The sequence below is a fragment of the Saprolegnia parasitica genome (assembly GCF_000151545.1).
Source record: "Saprolegnia parasitica CBS 223.65 unplaced genomic scaffold supercont2.2, whole genome shotgun sequence".
In the NCBI taxonomy this organism is placed as follows: domain Eukaryota; phylum Oomycota; class Saprolegniomycetes; order Saprolegniales; family Saprolegniaceae; genus Saprolegnia; species Saprolegnia parasitica.
In genome coordinates, this window is record NW_012156396.1 from 600,104 (window position 1) to 624,307 (window position 24,204).

Consider the following 24,204-nt stretch of genomic DNA (forward strand, 5'->3'; position numbering starts at 1 on the left):
TCCGTAGTGCAATTGCTCGCCAGTAGAAGACGGCGAATGTGATAACGTTGGCGCCAAGACAAGCCCGTGAGCGCCCATTGAAGTTGGTCGTCTCACCTGGCCGCATGGGTTCGGCCACCTTGAAGGTTGGTCGTCGGAATTAGGACTTTAAGGCACAAAGCTTATGCCTCTGGGTGCGGTAGCATCATCCGTTCGTCGTGGATTATGCTAGGCCACACCCGATAGGGCGACGTCGCAGTTCCCACCCCGTTCGTGCGCCGGCGTCTCAACAACGTAGCAGTACCCGGCAGCAAATCTTGAGCCGTCTAATCCACGAGGCAGCGAGGCTTCAATACCAGCGATCTGATATCCCAGGGACGTGGCTTCCTCCTTGCGTTCAACTCTTTCTCGTAGCGTGAACGCGGCACATGCCTCGGACAGGCCACACCATGCGGCGCAAGAGGTGCACTTTTCGGCCGCTGGCGGAAAACAGCTGGTTTGTACGGTGGACAGCGATGCTCTCTGTTCGTAGCACCTGGGAGAAACCATGACGTATCGACTTGCTTTTGACCTCTGACGTGATGTCTTCTGGCGTTATCAGTGCGGCGCGGAAGCTTGACGCAGCTACCTCGTGTTCAGCTCAAACACGCCGACGAGCCACACGGGTGGGGGCAACGTGCCACTCTCTCGCGGCTTCCCCTACGTCTTCAACACTGTCTCGAACGGATTCGCTGGTCGTTGGTGCGGCGGTTGCTTCTTGAAGGTAGTCCAACGCTCCGTGAAGGATGTGCTTGGAATAGAAACCCACGCACAATGGGTGCGCCGTTCTTTCTTGCTCGCCGCGCGTAGCCATTGCGCTGGTCGCAGCCACGAGGCGCAACGAGACCGGATGTTGAAGTCGCTGCCACAACCGGCATTGTCACCCGCGCCCGATCATTCTTTGCAAGGATCGCATGTCTCGGAATCAATGCTAGGGTGAGATAGGGTGCGCAAGGGTGGTGTCCGTGGATCGTCCTCTAGCTGATCCTCTGGGCCTGCTTTCTGCCCCTTTGTGCAGTTAGAGGTGTAAAATGAACGAATCCATACGTTCTCGTATCTCGAGTGACACCCCGCTCGGACGAAATCGGTGAGCTGCGGCGCCAATGGCGTTTCCATAACAACCGGTGGCGTTTCGCACTCGGTTATGATTGCCCCGGCGCCACTGGTCGCGCGCGCGCCATCGCCGGCGGCATCGAGCAAGTCATGGGTTCTCTATTGCGGCTACGTGCTACTGACGACACTGAGCAGTTGGTACTACCTCTTTCTCGTGCGCCCGAGTCTCGCCAACGACCTCTTGTGGCCCGGCTTTTCGACCACGGGATCCCAGACGTTCCTCGGGGACGTGTTTCAGCGCCTTCTGCAGCAGAGCAACGCAACGTCGAGCTCTCTCTTTGCTCCAACTTGGAGTGGGCGCAAATCGTACGACTCTGCGCCCACGTTTATCGACACGACGTTGTCCCTGTCGCGCGTCGTGCTGCAGTCGCCGCTGACGCTCGAGACGGCGCTGCCCGTCCTCCGCGCCACGCGCTTTGATTGGATGCTGCGCATGTACTCCCAGTACTGCTACGTCGACTTGGATCGAATGTATGCCGTCTCGACGACGTCGGCGCGCCAAGAACGGTGCGACACCAAGTACAAAAGCAACGCTGCTGTCTACTGGGAGCCGCTTTGGCGCAACGCCGTGCCTCGGGACGTGCTCGAAGGTGCGTACGCCGAGGCGCTCGATGTTGCGGTCTTTGCAGCGCTCAAAAACAATACCTGGTGGCAGTCGCTCTGGGTGCGCCCGCTCTTGGCGCCAATGGACGAAGTACGCTTGTGGCGATCGCGTGGGTTAACCTACTGGCAGACCCAAGTCAACAACTACTATGAAGTCGGGCTCACGGAGAACATCGAGGTCGTCAATGCTCTCGGCGTCGTCCAAGTCATGACGATCCACCAAGTGCCGAGACACTTTCGCGGCTTGGCGCTCTGGACGATGGGCAACTCGTACAACGGCATTTGGAACGATCTCTGGCAGTGCCAGGCCATCAACTGCAGCCTTGTTCGCGGGGCGAGCGCCGCGTCGGACGACGTCAAGCTGCACTGGGAAACCATCGAGTACGGTCTCACAAATGACACGCCACTGCAATGGGCCATTCGTTCGCACATGGGCCCCTTTGGCAGCATTGATATCACGCTCCTTGCCAAGCCGCCGCCGCTTATAGCGTGTATGGCCCAGTATACAACCACGTGGTATGGGCCCATCGCCCTAAACGCATCGCTCGCGACCTCTCTCGCAGCGTGGCCACGCCGACGCGTGGCGCTGCTTCCAACCTCGTGGCGGGCGCCAGGTCTCTCGTACTTTGGAGGCAACCCCATGTGTCTCGGCAATACGCCACAGCCCTTCGCGCAGGACCAACTGGGCTTTTACGACACGTGCACGGCACCGACACCGCTCGAGATGGTCTTGGACGCCGATGCAGTGCTGTTCGCCTATGTGATGTGTGGCCCTACGGTTGACGTGGATGCGATCTGCGGCCACTGCGACGGCGACGCGAGTCGCGCTACATGCCAAGCGGTGCTGCGCACAGTCGCGTCGTGGCTCGCCACCTCGGGGCTTCCCCCAGTGTTTGCCAATACCGCTGCGACAGACGACGCAATGCAGCGCCTCAACTTGACCCTGGTGCAGTTTGCGTGGAATGGGTCGGACGTAAGTTTCTTGACGCAGCCCTGGGTGCACGGCTCGTGGCACTTTTTTGGGTATCTCGCGGTGTACGATTGGATGCGTGGCGACCGGGAAGCTTACGCGTACGACAGTGACAATGGGGCGTTTGCTCTGTTGTCGCCGGCGGTATCGCCGACGCCGCTGGCCGCCAACCCCCTCGAGCTGCCACAACACGTGTCGCTGTACGTCTGGTACGTCCTCTTGTACTCGACGAGCGTCCTGTCAGGCCTCGCCCTCTGGGTGCTACTGGCAGCATCGAGATCCAAGCTGCCGCGCCAATTGCTGCACATTAACCGCGTGGCCGGTCTCGTCTGGATCGGCCGCCCGATCCTGCTTCTGCGCAGCGCCACGGCGCTCGCGATCTTAAGCACGTCGCCGATGCAGTTTGAAACACGAGCTGGCGTCTCCCGCTTTGTCTTTGCTCCGCGCTCGGTCCTCGAGACAATGGTCTTGTCGGGCGAGGCGACGTGGGCCACGTACGTGCTCGTCGATGTGCTTTTACCGTTGACAAAGCGGGCCGCGCCGATGTATGCACCCCTCAGCAGCCTCGTTGCGTGGCTGCTCGTCGTGCTTTGGGATGTCTTTGCTCCGTTTCAAGCAACTCTACACGTTGCTCAAACCTGCTCGATCCTCGAGCTCGGCTTGTCTGCCACATGTACGGGCGGTCGCATCGAGGTCGGAAGTGCGGCGCGGTTCTATGGCCTTTTGACCGCTAATCTTCTCTCCGTGCTCTTGCCGGCGCTTTGGATGTACAATGCCAATATCGACGAACATAGGACCGAGCCTGGTCCGCTTGTGGCGGCGTCGGTCGATGCCTTCTTCCACAGCGCCGCCGGGCACTTGGATCCTGCAGGCGCCATTATGTCGGGGCTGCTACCGCTTCGGCGTGGCTTTGTGGACATGAGTCTCTGGCTCCGCGTCGGCCTTCGCGTCGGGCCACGCCTGCAGACCAAGATAACGACCCGGCCTTTGCCACCGGTGGCGCCACGCCGCCTCGTGCTCAAAGCCAGTGCTGGGTTTCTATACGTTGTGTTTTCCGTCGTCGGGAGCTACAGCTATGTTTACGTCTCGGAGACGGCACTCGCCAACGATCTCTGGTGGGCGGGCTTCAACGCAACGGGCCACCAGACGCTGCTCGCCAACTGGTTTCTCCAGCAGCTTCAAGTGACTACGTCGCTCTATGACATTGACCTCACGGCTCGTCGGTACCGCGACAATGCCAACCGATACAACCTCTCCGATACGAACACGGTCGTCTCGAACCTCTATGCCAGCATGCTCCAGAGCGAAGTCAGCACGCTTCCCGCCATCGTGCGTGGCCTTCGGCGTATGGAGAGCGGTGATGTGCCGTGGATCGCCACAAGCTATTGCTTTCTCGACCTCAACCGATCGTGGTCCATGGCCATCTCGTCGGCGCGCCAGGCGCAGTGCAATGCGTCGAATGGCGCCGTCTACTTGGAGCCCATATTGCGCAACGTGGCCTTCTCGCATGCGTGGTGGTACCCTGGCTTTGCGATCGGAATCGAAGCGCATCTCTTGACGAGCGCGTCGGGACGTGCCTGGCTCGCGACGCTAGCGGCGCCACGTCTCGATATCGACGGCGAAGTCGCTCATTGGCGCACGCACGGCCTCCAACGGTATGAGACGCAGTGGCAAAACTACAAGCGTCTCGGTGTCGTCGAGTCGTTTTCAATTGCAACGGCCTTGAACACGCGATATGCGATCTCCCTGCGCGCGTCAAACGCATCCCTCCACAGTGCGATGCAAACGTCCTTTAAGATGCAGTGGCCGCTCGCGAGCTACTTTTGGGCTGTCACCGCCAACGCCTCGGGGATGGGTGGGTCGAGTCTCTTGCGAGAGAGTCCTTTCTTTGCCTTTGGTAACGCGACAACCATCGCATCCGTGCTCGCACGCAACCAGACGCTGCGCATGCCGCTTGATCCCGCGATGGCGGCCTTGGAAGCCGCCGTCGGACCCTTTGGCACCATCGAGATGCGCCGAGTGGCGTTTCCAATCGTGCTGCGAACGTGGTACGCAGAGCTACGCGCGGCCATCGTCGCCGGCCTCGCCGGCGGTGAAGCGACTGCAGCGTTTGCCCAGATTTCACCCTCGGTCACGCTCTTCCCGACACCGACCGAGTGGGCGATGCTGGCGTCTGTCGGCGGCGACCTCACGTGCCCGGGCCAGGGCGCCCCCGTGACGTTTGTGCTGCAGTTTTTTTCCAACACGGGGGCTTGCTCGAGCAACAATCAAGACTCGGTTGTGATCGATGCCATCGGTGCGACCCAGTCGCTGGTCTCGACGAACGCACTCAGTGCTACGGTAGCGTGCGGCCATATGTGGGGATCGTCGGCTGCCTGCGAGAGCCTCCTGGCCTCTACGCAGCAGCTACTGCAAGCGCTCCTCCTGCCAAACCACGAGGCGCTCATCGCTGCGGTGCGCGATGACGACACGCTGCAGCAGCTGCGCCTTGTCCAGTACATGCAAGCGGCCAACGGCTCGATACAGCTCATGCAGTCGCCGCTTTTCCCATTGACCGACCCTTCCTTTCACGTGTTTGGGTACATGTACCTTCTCGAGTGGCTGCGCGGCGTGCGCGAGGTCGTGTCATTTGAAAGCAACTATGGTCGAGTTGTCACCCTCTCGGCCCGTAATCCCGTGCTTGTCGGGCCCGTCAACGCCCTCGAAGTGCCGACCAACGTCGCCACGTACACGCGGTACGTTCTGCTCTACGTCACCGGCGTCCTCATGCTTGTGGCGCTTCTCACCGGCGGGCATGTGCTCTGGAGCCGCGGCTGCGTCCACGGCTACAACCTCTTTGCCATCAACCGCGTCACTGGTCTTGTCTGGATCGGCCGGCCGCTGCTTCTTTTGCGTGGCGTCTCGGCGCTCTGCCTGCTCTCGACGGCCCGTCTCGACATTCGGAAAGACGACTCTGGTTTCTACTTGTTTCACGCGACGCAGCCGAGCTGGCCCGCGACGATTATGGCCGGCGGCGAAGCCACGTGGGTCGTCTTCCTCCTCAACGATGTGGCGTCGCTCTACACGCGCGAGTACACGCCATTGTACGCGGGACGAAGCAGCCTCGCGGTGTGGGCAAGTGTAGCGCTTTGGAGCCTTCTTACGCCCGTGACCCCTACCGCAGCGATCGACCGGCGCTGCGACATTCCCGCCGTCGACGCGCAGCTCGTGTGCGAAAGCGGTGTCGTCGCCATTGGCAGCGCGACGCGGTTGCTGGCGCTGTTGGGCGCCACCAATGGAATCGTGCTCGGCACGTTCCTGCTCCAGCGCGTGCGGTGCCGCCAAGTGCCACCGCCGTCGATCCATTCGCATTTACTCTACGCATCGGCCCACTACCACTTCAACTCGACCCATTGGCTCGAAGACGACGTCTACTACCTCGACTCGGCTTCGGCCACGATCGCTGGGCTCTTGAGTCTGCGCTGGCGCCACTCGCTCTATGTGCTCGACATCAAAAAGTGGCGCCTCCACGTGCTCGCGCCACCCTCGTGCACCGACCACCGCGCCCGTGCACTGCCATTGCCGCTTGCCGCCACCTAGTGTGGCCGCAGAAATCGATCTGATTTCTCATTTCCTTTTGATTTGGTTGTCTTCTTTACCCCAACTCTGACCATCGAACTCTAAAAACGTGTCTCACGTCATCATGAACTGTGCAAAGGCTTGGCATACACAGAGACTAGCAATCATCTCCTTCACTCGCTCACTTGGACGTGGTTGCGCGGAGACTTGTTCTGCTCCTCTGCAATTGCCCGTCCGCACTTGCGGTCACGAGAGAGACGCATAACGACGCGCTCTGTTCCGTACTTTAAGGCGTCGCGATCGGGGCTACTTTCGTACGCAGTTTTTGGAGCCAAGCCGATGGCGAAGGCTGCGTCAAGGACCGGCGCGCAGGACCACCGGTATCGTGAGCGAGTGGCACAATGTCCACCACAGCACGATGCTGTCGATCGGTTTTTCAAACAAACTTGAAAAAGAAGCAGACGACAGCATTGTCGGAGGAAGGGTTAGGGAATCTACATGAAGGAAAAAGCCGACTTTTCGCCGCTCGGCGTCGCCGCTTGCTGCGCGCGCGGAGAGTTGGCGAGGGTAAAGAGGTCCTTCCCAAAGTCACTCAGCGACCGGGTCGCGTCCGGCGGCAGCGTGGCCATCAACGGCGGCACGACGCCCGGCGCCGGCGTCGGTTGCATCGGCGGCGAAAAGCTCAAGAGGTTCTACACCGGCGGCGTCAGCATTGAACCATCACACGCATCTACACACCTGTGTCACCATCGGTGGCGGCGTCGCAGCGACCGGCGGTAGTTGGACTGGCGATTGCACTGGCGCGGCCTCCACCGAGAGGCCGCCCATGCCAAGTCCGAGAATGTCGACTTCGGCCGATGCGCGTGGCGCGCGCGCCGGTGACGGCTTGGGTGCGGCGGCCGGGAGGTCCCCGACGTCAATGCCAAGCAGCGTGAGCACCTGCTTGGCCTTGATGGCGACATGAGACTTGCGATCTTGCGTGAGCTACATACGACCGTTCGCAATACAACACGAAAGAGATGACACAAGCATACGTGCTGGACGAGCTCGAGGTTTTCTTCGAGCCAGTCGCCGTAGTGGGAGCAGCCGGGCGCATCGAGCAGTGCTTCCCAGACGCAGAGGCCCTTGAGGCGCACCATCCACGAGTTGTCTTCAAGCTTATCGAGGAGGAGCTCGCCGATCGTATGGATATCAAGCGTCTTGGCCAAGTCGACAAATCGCTTGAGGTTCTCCGACGGCGGCGCACGCGCGAGACCGCCCGGCGGGCACAAGTCGTCAATCAGCGTGCGTTCATAGTCCCTAGCACCATCACCATTAGCACCCTGCTTGCTTTGGGAATCGAAAGTACCCGCTCTTGTCCGAGCTGCCCATGGTTACGCCCGGGTTGTACGCTGCGCCGCGGTCCATCGCGCGAATGTCCGTCTGCACGTAATCGTCGTGCTCGGCCAACGACGACGCCATGTCCTTATCCATGTTGCGCCGATCCCACATGTCTCTACGCGTGTGAGATGCAGTTATAAGGAGACACAAGAGCCATTGAGATTGTGGTCGTACATGACACCCATGCCCTTCTTCTTGATGACATCGAGCTTTTGGCTAAACGCGGTCGACGGCTTGTCTTGAACCGGGAGACTCGACGTCGGAAGGCGCGGACCAGACGAGGCAAACGGCGCGGGTGGCGCACTCATGCCACCGACGCCCATACCGACGCCGATACCCGAGAGACCGCTGCCCTGCATCATCGGGTTGCCGACCGGCGGCACTGACCGCGTCGGACCAAACATGGAGCTTTTGGTGCCGACAAGCACGGTCGGACGGTTGTCCCGGGCGCTGCTCCACCGGATGTTGTTGGGATCTACGACGTAATTGGTGATACAGGACGAGGAGACGGAGGGTGCCGTACCGTTGGCCTGCGACTCTCGCCGTTCAAAGCCACCTTTGCCCCAGACGCCAGACGCGTTACCCGAGACCGACGCCGCGCCGTCGCCAATCGAACTCGACGTGCTGGAACGATGGCCGTACGCCGGTGGAGTCGGCTGACCGTACTGGGGCGGTGTCGGCTGACCATACTGGGGCGGTGTCGGCTGACCGTACGTCGGTGCAGTCGGCTGGCCGTATTGCGGTACAGTAGGGGCGCTCGAGTTCGAGCCGCCCCACGTCGTGGTGGACGCGCCGCCGCCAAAGGACGGTCGTTGTTGCGCCGGTGCAGCGCCATTGCTGCCCCACGTCTGCTGCCCCGAGGACGGGTAGGGTTCCCGGTACGGGCTCGCGCCTTGGTTCGCGTCTCGGTACGGCGCCGGGCGTTGGTCGTACTGTCCTGGCGCTTGATTCCCATACGGCGCTGGCTGACCTGGTGTCGGGTACTGGTTGCTGTTGCTGTTGTTGTTGCCCCAGACAGGCGCGGCTCGTTGCTGACCGTAGCCCTGCGGCGGACCGCCGCCATACCCTCCGTGCTGCGACGATCGGTTGGCTCCGTAGCCTGGCTGCGGGCTCTGCGTCATTGAGCTGCCACTCGGAGCCGCGCCGCCATTCAAGAACGTGAGGATCTCCTGCATGTGCCTGTTCAGACCTCGCTCCACCAGGCAAAACGCTGTACCTGGGCGGCCGTTCGAATGCGGCGAGTCTTTTCGTCGCCAATGGATGGATCCAAAGGGCCATCTACACGAGGACGCAATGATATTGCATTGCTTGTTGTCGAGACGTACTCGCAAGCTGCTGAATGTCTTCTTCGTCCTCGCGGACGACGTTGATAAAGCCTTGGTTGTTGCACTTGAGGCAGTGCTAGCCATGCCGTGAGCCTCGATGAACGACACCAAGGCCACGTACGTTAATGATCTGCAGGGCCTTGAGGCGCACGTTCACGTTGCTCTTGTTCATGCGGCCGAGCAGAAAATCGGCCACCTTCTCGCCCGAGCCGTCGTTGGCGCTCACTTGGCCTACACAGGCAACGTGGGAGCGGGCAGCCATGGACGCGGAGGCGTACCAGCGATCTGGTCGAGGAGGTACGCGGGCACGGGGCCCTCATGAATGCTCGTCGCCTCCGAGAGCACTTCGCGACTTGCCATGCTGCTGCCGTCTTCACAGAAAATCAACAAATCGAACCGCGAAAGATTCGGCTTTTGGCCGAATTTCGTACCCATACCCGAATTTCGTACAATGACGTACAATGACGTACTACATACATGCATATCCAAAGCATGCTTAGACGTACATTAATGTACGTACCCCATGTCGAGACATAGGCTGCGCACCTCACACATTGTAATCAGGACCTGACGCCCGAAAGCAGTAAAAACAGGACATTTCAAGGCGGCATTCGACGTTTATTTTCGGCACCACGTGACCACAAGGCGCGACTGCGGTCATCACCAACACCCATCTGCAACGTCTCTTCGTCTCGGTGATGAACTCCACTTGCTCGTCCATACAGGGTCGGCTTGGCCGGCTGTCTGTTTCTGCGCCACCTGATGGCACGGTTCGTCTATTTTCGGCACACATGCCACCTTTTATTTGAATGCCACCTCGAGCCACTTTGCAGTTGAACCCAACCGAAGAAGCGATGGACCCGACGGCGTACGTCCGTGAAAGCACCGCCCGGTACGTGCTGACGCGCCGGCGTGCGATGGCTCATGGCTGCAACCAGCGTTGTTGCCGAGGCCGAGCACGTCAAGATTAGCCCTGCTGGCATCGCGGCCTTGACCGAAAAGTTGGTGCGACGACGTCGCTGCCTCGTCGCGCGCTCATGGCCTCGTAGGAAGCCGTGTACCTCGGGCAGAAGGACGCGATCCACGATCAGATCGCGTGGGACTTTGGCGACGTCCACTACTTTGAAGATGCTGCCAACGACGGGCCGCTCACGTGCCAATACGTCTTTGTGTTAGACGCGCTCAACTTTTGCTTTTGGCCGACGCCCGAGTACGACATGGTGGCGCAGATGGATGATGCTGACGATATACTACGCTGTAGCATGGAGTACGAGCACTTGGCGCGGGGCCTCAAGCAGGCGCTGACGGCCGATGCCACGATCTTCGACGCGGACCGGCTCGCGACCGTCGACGCGACGACCGTCGCCTCGTGGTTTGCGCCGTTTTCGCCGCCGCAGCTCGACGAGCGCGTACGACGTCTTGCTACCGTCGCCCACAATGGAGTTCTCAAGCTTGCGTAGGTGCGCAAGGTCCGCGAACTCGGTGCAGGCCTCGCGCGCTTCTTCGATGGCAAGGCCATCAACCTCATTCGGCAAGCGCAGTACTCGGCCGTCGAAGTGCTTCGCCTCGTTTTGGCGCACTTTCCGGGTACGTTCTGGCTTGCCGCCAGGACGCTCATGCGGCGCAGGCTTCCAGGACCACGCCGTCTACAAGGGCAACCAGGTGTTTTTGTATAAGCGCGTGCAGATCCTCGTCGGCGACGTCTGGGCCGCGTACGGCCGCCGCGTCGTCGTTCCGAACGACCCGTCGACGCACTCCATTTGCGGCTTTTACGACATTGACCGCCTGACCATGTTTGGTACCGTCCATGCCTCGATCTTATGGAGCTCGAAACGTGAACGTAGCCGACTACCGCGTGCCCCAAGTGCTCCGCCCGGAAGGCGTCTTGGAGTACACGCCGGCGCTCGAAGCCATGATTCAGGCCAAGCAGCAAATCCCCTTTGGCTCGCACGTACGCCCTCATATCTGCTTTCCAGCACTTATTGCTCGCGTAGATGGAAATCGAGATCCGCGCGTGCACGATCCAGGCGGTCGAGATGCTCCATGCAGCGCTCGTTGGGAAAGGCCACCGCATCAAGGTCATTGAGCTCGACTGGCTTCTCTGGCAGATTGGCGAGAACGCCAAGGAGGCGCTGCCCTTCCACCACCGCACGCTCAGCGTGTTTTACTGAGCGTACGCCAACCGCAACGTTTATGTTAACGATCCAATTGCAAACAGAGAAGAGAAGTTGGTTACCCGAATCCTAGTAGATGTGACAAACTGCGTCGACATTGGTAGGCGAACAAAGTATATGTCCTAGGCGAGCTGGATGTTCTCGCCCGCGACGGCGTCCGTGGCTGCGTACAAAGCCTCGATCGTTGCCTTGTAAGCGAGCTTGACATCGTTGCGCCGGACCTTGAACGTCGGCGTGAGAAGCTTGTTCTCGACGGTAAAGACGTCGGTGGTCAAGTGCACGGCGCGGACCGTCTCGAAACCGAGGAGCCCGTGCTCCTTGCTCACACGCGCGATATCGGCCGTCACGTGCTCGACGATGCTTGGGTGCGTGCAGGCCACTGCACTCTCGAGGCCGAGCGTCGATGCGAGCGCGGCGACTTGGGGCTCATCGATGACGACGATAGCGACAAGCACGGCGTGGAGCGAGTCGCCATAGACAAACGATTGGTTGACAAAGGCGCAGTTCTTGAGAACGTTCTCGACCTTCTCGGGGGCGACGTACTCGCCCTGCGAGAGCTTGAAGATGTTTTCTTGCGGTCGACAATCTTGAGCCGGCCGTCCAAAGTCCAGACGCCAATGTCGCCCGAGTGCAGCCAGCCATCGGCGTCGATCGCCTCCTTGGTCAATGCGGGGTTCTTGAAGTATCCCTGAAAGACGCTCGGACCACGCATGCAGATCTCGCCACGACCTGCGACGGCCAAGCTGCCATGCACCGTGTCGGTCACCAAGTAGCCCATATCGGGCACCGATACGAGCTTGACGTTGCACGAGTGAAGCGGCGGCCCCACGAAACCCGCGTCGAGTTCGCGGTGGTCGGTGATATTGGAGGCGCCCGAGACCTCGGTTTGCCCGTAAATTTCGTGGCACGTGACACCCAAGAGCACGCGAAAGAAGGTAAGGACATGCGCCGAGATGGGCGCCGCGCCCGTGAGCATGAGTTCGCACCGATCCAAGCCCAGCGTCGCCTTGATCTACATCGAGATACGACATTCGTGGCCCATGGTGCTTAACCCAGCGAGTGTACCTTGTTGAAGACGAGCTTGTCGTAGACAAGATGCGTGCTGTAGCCGCGACGTAGGTTCGCACGCTTGCTCGCCAGTGCCGTTTGAAAGAGGGTCGTCTTGAGGCCCCCCGCGCTGTTGCCAGCGGCCATGACACTATCGTAGATGCGATTGAGAAGCCGGGGCACGCTTAGAAACAGCGTCGGTCGCAGCGTCCGGAGGTCGTCGAGGATCGACGCCGCGCTGCCTTGGTAAAACCCAATCGAGCCCGCGTAGCGCAGCAGGAAAATGTGCAGCTGCTGCTCGGCGACATGCGCCAGCGGAAGGTACGAGAGCAGCGTCGGGTGCCCTTGGAGCATTGTGTCGACAGCGCCGTGGTTGATGCGTTCGTCGAGACCGAACGTGAGCGAGAGGAGGTTGCCATGCGTCATCATGGCGCCCTTGGGATCGCCCGTCGTGCCGCTGGTGTACATGATGATGCACAAATCGCTCGCTGTGAGCGGGTGCGGCGCCGACACGCCGTGATTTCGCCCGTTTGCTTCCACCTCAAGCAGCGTCGTCGCGCGCCACCCGTGGCGTTCGCACTCGGCAGCGATCGCAAGGGGCACAACCGGGACGTCGCAAAGCACGATGTGCCGCAAGTGCGTCGTATCGCCTGCTTTGGAGACGAGCGATGGCCACTCGGAGGTCGTGAGGAGCACCGTGGGGGCCTCGGTCTGGTTGAGGATGAAGGCCGTTGACGTCGCGCCGAGCGTGTCGTAAAGAGGCACGATCGCGGCGCCCGCGTAAAAAGCCGCGTACTGGCCGAGGCTCCACTCGGGTCGGTTCTTCATGTAAATGCTCACGAGCTTGTGGCCATCGGTCGTCGGGTCGACCATGTTGTCGTGAAGGAGGCCCGATGCAATGTGCTGGATGCGTGCATAGCACTAGAAATCCGAATTGATACACAATGCGGTGAGAAGGAGGGAGGTACCTCGGCATACGTCTGCCACACGAATGGACCGGCCTCGCCACTGGCCGCGTCAATGGGTCGGTGGCCAAGGAAGTCACGATTTGGGTGCCTTGACACGGCCTTTTGGAGCATTTCAATCTGAGTGGCCGACTCGAGTGTCGGAAAGGTGTCCTTGCAGCGGTAGATCGGTCCGTCCTCGGCCGTCGCCGTCGAGGCGTCGGGCGTTGCGTACGTGGTCGGTGCGCGCAGCGGCGCGGCAGAGTGCTGGGTGTAGAGCAGGTAGCTCCCAACGCCAACGGCAATCGCGCTCGGCACCGCCAGCGACAGGGGCAGCAGCGAGCTCACGCTCGTTGACGCATTTACCATGGTGAAGGCGCGTTGTCAAATGGCACTCGACAGGCGGCGGCAAATCACCAGAATCAAAAACAGCTGTTTTGTGTCGCCTGTTTTTGTCGGGAGATCGCGTCGGATGCCAAAGGTGTCGATACGACGCTTTGCTGAAGCTACCGTGCAGTATTTACCAGTATATCACCACGAGTTATATAAGACGTTATGTTCCATAGTCTGCCAATGCATCACACTCATAATGTGGCAAGTTGCGTGATATTCATGTCGAGGCCTCCAGGTTGGATGGATTCACGCCTCTCGAGTCCAGAGGTCGCACTCGAATAAGGCGGATGTGGGTGATAAGACGCAGCCATGACGAAGGAACGGGACCGCAGTAATCGTGGCGGTGAGCGCATGGGTGATCCTCCAACAGACTCTTTTCTGCATACAGAGCAGAGCGGCAGCTCATGGCCAAGACATTGCCGTCGATGTAATATGAGCCATCCAGACCCATCCAGATACGAGACGATGGCTGTCTATGCGCTTGTGCTTGTGAAGGGAACGAGTTGCAGATGTGTGACCCTCTCGCGTGTGGCGTCACCAGTAGCAAGCCAACGGACACGACCAGTCCACTGAGGTTGGCTCTTTTCTGTCCGTACAATAAAACAGCCACGTCGTGAGTGTCATGAGTCCACGCCCTTGTCCTTCCGATCGACCAGCATACGACAACATATTTCAATGCATCATTTCGTCTACATGGACGATCTTTGGTCTTCATTCATTGGCCAAGCGCGTGGATATCCTCGCATTTGATTGGCGGGGCCTGCAGATACTGTCCACGGTTGCTAGTTCATCTCGAGCAAATCCCGGGTATCTGCACGGAACACAAAACGACAGTAAAAATTGTACTATGGTGCACTGGTCTAATCTGCCCCCAAACAGACAGCCCTTCATGACACCAGAAACAGTAATAGCACAGGCTTCAACATCTTTGTCCCCATCCCTCCAAAAGCGGGTCGTCGGCTTTGGACGTTTTCCCATCCGACATCTCGTACGCATCGTCGACAAGAACTGTCACGAGCGACGGCGACGGCGGCGCAATCGAAACGGGGAAGCCGATCCAGACGTTGCCGCCCGAGAGCCGCTCGCCCTTCATGACGACACTATTGCACGCGAGCGTCGTGTCGTCGCCGATGGACGAGTCGGGGAAGAGCGTCGAGAACATGCGCATGGTCGACCGATGGCCGAGCGTCGTGCGGCCGATCTTCATGACGCGGTCTTCAAACAAGTGGGTCTGCGGAAAGCTGCTCTCGTTCATCGCGACATCGTCGCCAACGACGAGCATGTCAAATTCGGGAATGTCGATCGAGCCCATAAAGCAGCGCGCGCCAATGGTTGCACCGAACGCGCGGTAGATCCATGGCAGGAACGGCGTTCCGACGAGCGGCAAAAGCACAAACACACTGAGATGCTCGAGGACGCCCGTGATGAACTCGGTCGACCAGACGCCAAAGCTGTACATGGGGAGAAGCGTCGATTGATACCGGCCAATGACGCCCCACTTGAGAGCTAGCACGATGGTCAAGCCCGGCAGCACGATGCAGCCAATGTAGTAAAACGGCGAGGCCACAAGAAGGCAGAGCACATTGGCCGCCACGTCCAGCGACTCACCATCGTCAGTGTAGAGAGGATACTGCTGCAGCAAGAGCTGCGTCGACGAGCCAATACCTAGACAGACGAGCGCCGGCGGGAACCACACCCGGAGCGTCTCGACAACGAGGCGGCCAAGGCGGCGCGTCAGCGACGGGTGGTACAAGAGCGTCGCATCAAACACATCAGTCGTCGTGCGGGACGGCATGAGGATCGGCGGAAGCCCAAAGCAGCTCTGGCCGGCTTGGAGCGTAGGCAGCGGCAGCGAGAAGGCGCCAACGAGCGAGTCGGAGGGTAGACTCGAGCCTTGGGGAACGACCGCGTCGTTGCCAACAAACGCTCGGTCGTGCACGATCGTCGCGGCCAGCGTCATCGTATAACCGCGTGTCTCGTCGTCGCCGAGGAGAACGTTGTCGGCGATGAAGCACTCGCGGCCAAGGTGCACGAGGTCTGGGTTCATGCGGCGCGCAGTCGAAATCTCTGTCCGCGCGCCGACAGTCGCGCCAAGCAGCCGCAAGAGCAGCGACGAGTAGACGGTCGCATAGAGCGTGTGGATCGTATCGAGCGAGAGGTCCATGAGGCCATCGACAAACCACCTGCGAACGCCAAACCACGAGTACGTGTGGTACGTGCCGGGACGCACCTTGCCGAGAAGCAGCCACTTGGTCGCGACCAAGAGCGTGGTCACGGTCACAACATACCCGACACCGACGAGCCCCGCGAGCCTGAGCATCTGCGCTGCGATTGGCGTCGAGTCGGGAAAGAGGGGGACGTTGAAGAGGTACAAAACTGGCGCCAATGGCAGCGTGTTCATGGCGGGCAAGAGAAAAGCAAACGCAAACAAATGCGCGCTGCGCACCGCCAGAGACCGAACCGGCGATGGGATGTCCGAGAGCGTCCAGTCGGCGGCGGCTCCGACCACGGTCGCGGGCGATCCAGCGACGACCTGCCGCGCCGGCACGACCATCCCCGTGACGACGCCGGCCATGCTCTCGACGACCGCACCGTCTTCGACGAGCACGTTGGCTTCAAGGGTTACGGAGGTACCGATGACGGTGTTGGCGCCGATACGAATGGGCCCGAGGTGCAAGACGCCATTGTCGACGTACTCGGCGCTCAAGAGCACCTGCTTGCCAAGCGTTGCGTGGTCACCAATGTGGAGCAAGTCGCACGCAACGAGGTTGACCACATCGAGATGCACGTGCTGGCCAATGTGCGCGCCAAGACAGCGGTACCAGAGCGCGAGCCAGTATGTGTCGCCAAGGAGCCGGAGGTCCGCGAGCTTGAGGAGGCGGCTTACAAACCACCAGCGCACATAGAAGGTGCCCCACAATGGGTAAGTGCCAGGTGCGACGCGGCCCAGCAGCGTCCACTTGGCCACAAAGACCGAGAGCAGGACGATCCACGGCGCGAGGGCGTACGCTGCGTAGAGGCTCAGCATCGAGACACCAAAGCGCTGTGTCGTGTCGAAGTAGTAGTCGGATACGACAAACGGCAGCAAGATCGTCAGCGCATAAAAGAAGTAGAGCACGAGCAAGAGCGGCAGCTGCGCGAGGCCGCAGAGCACGTGGCGCCACGCCGGCACGACGCGAAAGGCGGGGCGGTCCGAGACAACGTCGGCCACCGCGCTCGTCATTGGGTACTTAGCCGCGATCGCCTCGGGCGTCCGCAGCGTGTAGAGGTCGACGAGGCCGACAGACGCAAGCGGGTTGAGTAGCAGCGACGGATGGCTGCCTCGGAGTGCACTCACGAGCTGCGCGACGAGCATCGAGTGAGCGCCGAGGTCCGTAAAGAGATCCGAGGCCGCGTCGACGGCGACATCGGGAAAGGCAGCGCGCCACACGTGCAGCACAAACTCGAGCGACGTAGAAAAGGAACCCGTGGACGCAGGGGCCGTATCGGTCTCGCGGCGTTGGCGCGACAGCACTTGAAGCTGCTTCTTGTCAATTTTGCCGCTGAGCAGCCGCGGCATCTCGGCGGGTTGGAGCGACACAATTACGTCGGGAATCATGTAGGCCATGAGCGACGTACGACTGCTCAAGCGCGATCGAAGGCTGCTCACACAGCTGGCATCGCGCAAGACCACGTACGCTTCCAAGCGCTGCGGCTCATCTTTGGTCAGAATCGCGGCGGCCGCGACGACGCCGTCGAGTCCGCTCAGCTTGTCTTCAATTTCGCCGAGCTCGATGCGATAGCCGCGGTATTTCACCTGCGTGTCGATGCGACCGAGAAACACAATGTCGCCGGCGCCGTTGATCGTGACGAGGTCGCCCGTCCGGTACAATCGCGCGTTGGGGTCCAGTGGGTGCGCAATGAACTTTTCCTGCGTGAGCTCGGGCAGACCGACGTAGCCGTCGCCAACGCACGGCCCGCCGATCGCGAGCTCACCGGTGGCGCCTTCAATGAGCGCGAGCAGCTCGAGCGTTGGCGCGTCCTCCAAATGGTTTTCTTCTGGAAGCGCAAGCAAGGCTGCGTGGTACCCCGGGAGCGGCTTGCCAATGGTGACGACCTGGTGCGGCACCAGTGGTGTGTACGTGCACGTGACGGTCGTCTCCGTCGGACCGTACGTGTTGAAGATTTTGAGGCCCTTTCGGTGGAGCTTGGTCACAAGAGAGGCAGGACATGCTTCGCCACCCACATTCTACGCACCGATATATCAACCATCTGCGTGCGAGAGAAGGGGCGTACGACGAGGCGAACGAGCGGTGGCAGCGACGCTTCGCTGCATACCATCGCCATGAGCGTTGGTACAGCCGTGATGACGCTGACGCGGCGCCGGTCCCAAACGTCGACGAGGCGACCAATGTCCTACACAAGGAAACGCTCTGTCTAGAAAGGGCACACCAACGTGAAAATGGCACCTTCCACTGGCCGGGAAGAGCGATCGCGAGCTCGCAGCCGCGCGCAAAGGCGCACCACGTCTCCTCGACCCACATGTCGAAAGCGGGCGAGAACCCGTTCCAGACAATATCGTGTGCGTGCAGGCCGAGCACCGACGACTCCGAGTAGGCAAAGAGCGTTGCGGCCCGGTGCGAGATGGAAATACCTTTTGGTGTGCCCGTTGTGCCGCTGGTGTAGATAAAGTACGCTGGCGTCGATGGCGTCGGCGGGTGCGGCAGCGCTGACATCGGCGCACGTGTTGCTTGCGTCGCCAACTCAGAGTAGCGCAGGCACACGCACGACGCCGGAATGTCCACTGGCGACACCATGGCCGCGTGGCGATCGTCCATGAGAAGGACGGCCGCCTTTGCGTTCTCAAGACACAGTCGTACGCGCTCGACGGGCGCGTCTGGGTCGAACGGGAGCCACGTGGCGCCCGCGAAGGTCGTTGCGAGGATGGCGAGCGTGAGCTCGAGGCTCTTGTCGAGCCAGACGCCAACAACAAACGGCGACGCGCAGTGGTAGCCGTCGAGCACGTGGGCCATGCGCGTGGCCATCGCAAGCGCCTGCGCATACGTCAATGACGCAACCGCGTCCGAGTCGACCGATGCGGCGATGCTGAGCGCAACGTGCTGAGGGTAGCACTGCGCCGTGCGTGCAAAGAGGTGTGGCAGCGTCCACGTCGCTATCGGTGCGCGCAGCTCCGCCGCCGCGTGCAGTAGCCGTGGTTCGGTGCTAGTACGATCCGCCGGCTGTGGCATCGGGCCAATTGGCAAGTGTGGAGAGGCCATGTGGGGAGGCTACGCTTGCAGGACGTCGCCTTTCCGACTCAGATGGGCCACCCGTCGAACGATGGACGGGTACCTAAAATAGCGTCAAACGCCAAGCTACCTATAGTAATCGTAAGGCTTTCGACACGCAGGCGATTGTATCGACACCACGCTACTACAGTTGGTACGCACGCGCAGGCAATAATACATCGTGTAATGCTCCCCGCGGCCTTCTCTGCGACTTGGCATTTTCGATGCTTGAATTCTTGAGAGAGAGCGTGGGAACCGAAACTCTTTCTGAAGAAGAGCATGGGTTCCATCGAGATGGCCACGAGAGCAGCAGCAGCGGCATTCTGCACTGCACACACTGCACACGACGAGCATTATTAGAGACGGGTGCACTTGCGACGTGCGATGGACCGTCGCGAGGATCATCCCGATGCGCGCTGTGGTCCTCGGTGTCACTCGAATATAATTATCTTGCCGCTGGGTTGTACAACACATGATGCAACACGGTGAATAGGAGCCGCACACGAGCATTCCAAAAGCTCTCCTGTCTCGCAAACATATTGCGTGAACCCAAGATCGCGTCCTCAACATGTCGTTCCCTCACGTGCTGCTAGTCAATGCCTATATCGACTTTACTCGTTTTCTTTTCGAGGTCGTTGCCAACGCGTAGGAACCTCGACCCGTGACCGACGGAAATCATTATTCGTAGCCGAAGCAGATGGAAGCACAGGTATTCATTCCAGCATATGTTTCAAGATGATCGTCGTCATGGGCATCGTTGCGATAAAACCCACGCAGCGGTTGCACGCCGGCATCAAGGGTCTTGAAATAGCTCTCCAAACACCGCCTTCATCGTGATAGTAACGACTTCTAAAAAGGCCGCTTAGCAGATCCATGACGGCCATGACGGCCATGACGACCGCGCCCGGCGCGTCCAAGATTGCCGTCTCGTCGGCGGCGTCGATGGCGGCCCGGTCGCTGGCGCCGACCATCCACGTCAAGCTTTTCCCCGCGTCCGCCTTTGACATTTGGTCGCTCGGCATGGTGATCGTGATTGGCGGCCAGTACTTTTGCTGGAACGTCGGGCTCGCGGCTGGCGTCTTGAGCAATGCGCTTGCGCTCTTCTTCATAGGCACCGCGTACGTCTGCCTCATCCTCAGCATGTCGGAGATGACAGCGACGCTGCCGTTTGCGGGCGGCGCCTACGGCCTCAGTCGGTGCTGCGTCGGGTACTTTTGCGGCTTTGTCATTGGCTGCTGCGAAGCGCTCGAGTACATTGCGTACGTGAGCAGCAGCGTGCTCACGCTCGGGCACATGCTGCAGGTCATCTTCCCGGGGATCCCAACCGAGTACATGCCGCTCGTGTGGCTCGCCATCTACGGCGTCGCCGTGGCGATTCACATTGTCGGCGGGCGAGTCTTCTGGAACTTTACGCGCATGCTCGCAGTCGTCTCGACACTCTTTGTTCTCATCTACCTTCTGGGGTCGCTGCCGTCTGTGAGCTACGCCAAGTTCGGCGGCGGTGTCGACCATTTAGTCGTGGGCGGCTTTCAGGCGTTCTTCACCAACATGCCGCTCGCTGCGTGGTTCTTTGTGGGCATTGAAGCACTAAACACACTCTGCAGCTCGATCGAGAACCCCAAGGATGTCATCCCGCGAGGCCAGGTCGCGTGTGTGCTAACGCTGTTTCTCAGCGGGTTTGCTGTCTTGTTTGTGTCTGTGAGCTTGCCGCCGGGGGCCGTCAACCTGCCGGGTGTCCTCGCTGTCTTCAACCCAGGTGCGACTGCATGCATCTGGCGTTCTTGACGTATTTCGGTGCTCTCAATAGGGTTTATCTTGATGTTTGGTATTGCCGAGGACATGGCGATGATCCTCTCGATCCCCGCCACCTTTGCCACCATCTTTGGCTTCATCTTGGCGTACGCCAACATCCTCTCGGCACTCGCCAACTCAAAGCTGTTGCCCGGTTGGATCGGCGCCGTGCACCCGAGGTTCCACACCCAAGCCAACGCGTTGATCGTTGGCTCGGTCCTCGGTTACCTCCTCTGCTTTTGCGTCACGTATAGCTCGACACTGGGCACCGAGCTCTTCAACATTTGCATGTTTTTCGGCTTCTCGGCCTACCTTGCGCAGTGTGTCGGGTATCTCTACCTCAAGCGCGAGTTCAGCCACTTGCCAAGGAGCTTCACCAGTCCAGTCGGCAAGCTTGGGGTCTACTATGCAGCGATTGTGTGGAGTATGAACTGGATCTCGATCGTGTGTTGCCAAAAAAACGCCGCGTTCCTCCTCTCGGTCGTGAGCTGCATTCTCACTCTGCTCGTGACTTATTACCTCGGGTATGCCAAGCACCGCCAGACCTTCTCGGACGACGAGCGCAAGATTTTGTTCTTTGCCCACGTCGCGAAAAGTGCGTAGTATTCGGAATTGAGGATGATACGACTGACAATATGCACCTTTACTCTAGGCAACCAGCGCAAGCGGAAGAAGAAGGCGCGCCAAAAGACACTTCCGCGCTGGGCCCTCGCCCTTTTTCGCGTGCTCGAGTGGTTTCGGCACATTTGGAGTTTACGAACACGCTCTCAGAGCCTCTCAACGACGGGAAATTCAATGACGCGTAGCTCCTCACCGTGGCGCCAACGGTGGGATTCGTTCCGGCTACTGGACTTGCTGACGCCCAACCGTGTCGTGCACTTGGCACCACGCATCCACGTCGCGCCGCATGGACCGCGTGTGAACGCGCCAACCGCCGTGAACTCTGCAGGCTTTCGCCCCGCCAGTGCAAAGCCGGCGTCCACGCGGCTCTCGGGCCACAAAGAAACCAATTTGCTCGTCGAAGAATTGAACTAACATGTCATCGTACGCTACGACGATGATACATTGTATTCTAGTGTTCTTCCTCGCTCGGTCGCCAGGATATAGATGAGCGCGTTCGCTTCGTTCGTACAAAAAAGACTTGGTTGCGCCTCGCCTCCGTGCGTAGGAATCGGCACTTGGTCGTGGGGAGTAAGCTGCATCGTATTCATCTAGTACGGAGAGACGACGAGCCACTGCATTCAATTGGCGCCTCGTAGACGGGACGCGCGAGGCGATCTAAATATATTTTCTAGTTCTGTTTCGGTCTACCGATGACCACGCCACCGCTGCTCCGCGCCTCGGCCTTGGACATTTGGTCGCTCGGCGTCGCGATCGTGATTGGCGGCCAGTACTTTTCGTGGAACGCGGGCCTGACGGCCGGCGTCGCCAGCAACGCGGTCGCGCTCGCACTCATGGGCTCGGCATACGTTTGTCTCGTGCTCAGCATCGCCGAGATGACGTCGACGCTGCCCTTTGCCGGCGGTGCGTACGGCCTTAGTCGGTGCTGCCTCGGGTACTATTCGGGTTTTATCATTGGCTGCTGCGAGGTCTTTGAGTACATTGCGTACGTGAGCAGCAGCGTGCTCACGCTCGGCCGGATGCTGCAGATCGTTTTTCCAGAGCTTTCGGACGCGTATCTGCCGCTCGTGTGGCTAGCGATCTACGTCGTCGCGGTGACCATCCACATCTGCGGCGGGCAACTCTTTTGGCCGCTCGTGCGCGCAATCGCGTTCCTCTCACTCGGCGTCCTTCTGCTCTACTGTGTCGGGTCGTTTCCGTTCGTTCGCTTCGACGTGTATGCAGGCAGCGCAAGCATTGGCGGCGCCTACAACTTCTTTACCACCATGCCGCTCGCCGCGTGGTTCTTTGTCGGTGTCGAGTCGCTCAACACGCTCGCCAATACGATCCAGGACCCCAAGCGCGTGATTCCCCGCGGCCAAATCTCCTGCGTCCTCACCTTGTGTTGCACGGGCATCACCGTCTTCTTTGTTGCTGTGAGCTTGCCCCCCAGCGCCGCATCCCTTCCCAGCGTCGTTGCTATCTTCAACCCCGGTACGACGCGCATAGCGCGAAGGACTGAAGCCTTGTAGGGTTCACTTTGATGTTTGGCATCTCGAATGCGATTGCAACACTGTTTTCAATCCCCGCCACCTTTGCCACCATCTTTGGCTTCATCTTGGCATACGCCAACATCCTCTCGGCGCTCGCCAACTCGAAGCTGCTGCCCGGTTGGATCGGCGCTGTGCACCCGAGGTTCCACACCCAAGCCAACGCGTTGATCGTTGGCTCGGTCCTCGGTTACCTCCTCTGCTTTTGCGTCACGTATAGCCCGACGCTGGGCACCGAGCTCTTCAACATTTGCATGTTTTTCGGCTTCTCGGCCTACCTTGCGCAGTGCGCTGGATACCTCTACCTCAAGCGCGAGTTTAAGCATTTACCACGGCAGTTCAAGAGCCCACTTGGCAAGCTTGGGGTCTACTACGCAGCGGTCGTGTGGAGTATGAATTGGCTCTCGATCGTGTGCTGTCAAGGCAACACGGCGTACCTCCTCTCGTGCATAAGCGTCATTCTGGTGGCGTTGACAGTCTACTACTATGCGTACGCCAAGAGCCGGCAGTCCATCTCGGACGACGAGCGCAAGATACTTCTCTTTGTTCACGTGGCCAAAAGTACGTTTTCGTTGCAGACATACATATTGTCATGTGTTTTGTAGACAATAGCAACAAGAGCAAGCGCTCCCGTGCGCGGGCGTCGCGCTGGGGCCGTCTCAAGGGCCGGCTCGAGAGCCTTATGAGTAAAGCGCGGCGGTCGCACGCGAGCTCCCGCAATAGCGTCACGACCCTCGGCACCTCGTCGCGCGACTCGGTGCGTGCGCCGCATTTCTTCTCGTGGCTCGCGCCAGCGAAAACGGCGCCGGCACCAATGGGGCCACCAGGTGCTACGACGGTCGTCGCCAAGCTTGACGGTACTACGATCAAGCCCCACACGGTCGCGCCCACGGTGCACGAACTGCAGCCAATTCGGCCCGCTGAACCGGCCATGCACGTCGAAGACGTCCACTAAGCGGCCAAATACCTATCCTGCACATGCACAGACCATTGAAGCCGACCGTGTTGTGTTGCTACAATGAGAACTTGGTCCATGACGCAGCAAAATAGCATTTAGACCACATACTCGAGCGATTGCAGGAGTGCAATAGTGGCTCACGTGGTCGCTTGAAGACGTGACACGGCACTCTCAACGAGCAGCGGCAAGTCACGAGCCACCGCGATGCTTGCAAGCACAAGGTCGCCAAGAGCGGGTTTCGGCATGAGAAAGGCCAGGTTGCGCATGGCAATCTTCCGCGCCGGCCAATCAAAAGCGAGCAATCTCGCAAGGTTGCGTCCGTTTTCCTATTTCAAGCGCTGGAACGGACAGTGCAGCAACACAACCATGGGCGCGACGGGCTCGTGCGAGGTGTTTGGCGACGGCGAGCTCGAGGCCGAGCTCACCAAGCGCGGCGGCCGTGGTGACCTTAGCGTGACGCAGGCCGTGCAGAGCGGCTACAACCAAATGATTTCGTGGCTCCTCCAGCCGCAG

At 60.0% G+C, this 24,204-nt stretch overlaps 7 protein-coding genes across 7 annotated transcripts; 4 read left to right on the forward strand and 3 right to left on the reverse strand.

Moving 5' to 3' along the window:
* Positions 1-1,162: 1,162 nt before the first annotated feature.
* On the forward strand, positions 1,163-6,283 carry SPRG_00796 (hypothetical protein; the record flags this gene model as incomplete). Its single annotated transcript, XM_012339013.1, has 1 exon — positions 1,163-6,283. The coding sequence occupies one exon, from the start codon at positions 1,163-1,165 to the stop codon at positions 6,281-6,283; it is 5,121 nt and encodes a 1,706-aa protein (XP_012194403.1).
* Positions 6,284-6,716: 433 nt separating this feature from the next.
* On the reverse strand, positions 6,717-9,355 carry SPRG_00797 (hypothetical protein). The gene is made up of 10 exons (XM_012339014.1): positions 9,246-9,355; positions 9,089-9,198; positions 8,968-9,043; positions 8,859-8,920; positions 8,166-8,811; positions 7,817-8,117; positions 7,611-7,757; positions 7,297-7,561; positions 7,001-7,246; positions 6,717-6,954 (listed from the first exon to the last, which is right to left on the reverse strand). The coding sequence occupies exons 1-10, from the start codon at positions 9,325-9,327 to the stop codon at positions 6,757-6,759; spliced, it is 2,133 nt and encodes a 710-aa protein (XP_012194404.1). The 5' UTR covers positions 9,328-9,355; the 3' UTR covers positions 6,717-6,756.
* A 466-nt stretch (positions 9,356-9,821) lies between these two features.
* Positions 9,822-11,138, forward strand: SPRG_00798 (hypothetical protein; the record flags this gene model as incomplete). The annotated part of the gene is made up of 8 exons (XM_012339015.1): positions 9,822-9,859; positions 9,906-9,972; positions 10,017-10,177; positions 10,229-10,376; positions 10,428-10,554; positions 10,595-10,765; positions 10,812-10,918; positions 10,962-11,138. The coding sequence occupies 8 exons, from the start codon at positions 9,822-9,824 to the stop codon at positions 11,136-11,138; spliced, it is 996 nt and encodes a 331-aa protein (XP_012194405.1).
* A 125-nt stretch (positions 11,139-11,263) lies between these two features.
* Positions 11,264-13,501, reverse strand: SPRG_00799 (hypothetical protein; the record flags this gene model as incomplete). Its single annotated transcript, XM_012339016.1, has 4 exons — positions 11,264-11,698; positions 11,725-12,153; positions 12,207-13,109; positions 13,157-13,501. The coding sequence occupies 4 exons, from the start codon at positions 13,499-13,501 to the stop codon at positions 11,264-11,266; spliced, it is 2,112 nt and encodes a 703-aa protein (XP_012194406.1).
* A 943-nt stretch (positions 13,502-14,444) lies between these two features.
* On the reverse strand, positions 14,445-18,753 carry SPRG_00800 (hypothetical protein; the record flags this gene model as incomplete). Its single annotated transcript, XM_012339017.1, has 3 exons — positions 14,445-17,753; positions 17,801-17,920; positions 17,974-18,753. 3 exons carry the CDS (start codon positions 18,751-18,753, stop codon positions 14,445-14,447), a joined length of 4,209 nt encoding a protein of 1,402 aa, XP_012194407.1.
* A 912-nt stretch (positions 18,754-19,665) lies between these two features.
* On the forward strand, positions 19,666-21,664 carry SPRG_00801 (hypothetical protein; the record flags this gene model as incomplete). Its single annotated transcript, XM_012339018.1, has 3 exons — positions 19,666-20,548; positions 20,600-21,178; positions 21,236-21,664. 3 exons carry the CDS (start codon positions 19,666-19,668, stop codon positions 21,616-21,618), a joined length of 1,845 nt encoding a protein of 614 aa, XP_012194408.1. The 3' UTR covers positions 21,619-21,664.
* Positions 21,665-21,896: 232 nt separating this feature from the next.
* On the forward strand, positions 21,897-23,715 carry SPRG_00802 (hypothetical protein; the record flags this gene model as incomplete). Its single annotated transcript, XM_012339019.1, has 3 exons — positions 21,897-22,677; positions 22,716-23,294; positions 23,339-23,715. 3 exons carry the CDS (start codon positions 21,897-21,899, stop codon positions 23,686-23,688), a joined length of 1,710 nt encoding a protein of 569 aa, XP_012194409.1. The 3' UTR covers positions 23,689-23,715.
* Between the last annotated feature and the right edge of the window lie 489 nt (positions 23,716-24,204).

Excerpts from the sequence above, each read along its gene's own strand:
- SPRG_00797 (XM_012339014.1), bottom strand. The coding sequence starts at position 9,327 with ATGGCAAGTCGCGAAGTGCTCTCGGAGGCGACGAGCATTCATGAGGGC. Across the intron at positions 9,199-9,245 it reads CCTCCTCGACCAGATCGCTG|GCCAAGTGAGCGCCAACGAC; the intron begins GTACGCCTCCGC and ends TTGCCTGTGTAG. Across the intron at positions 9,044-9,088 it reads AGGCCCTGCAGATCATTAAC|CACTGCCTCAAGTGCAACAA; the intron begins GTACGTGGCCTT and ends CGGCATGGCTAG.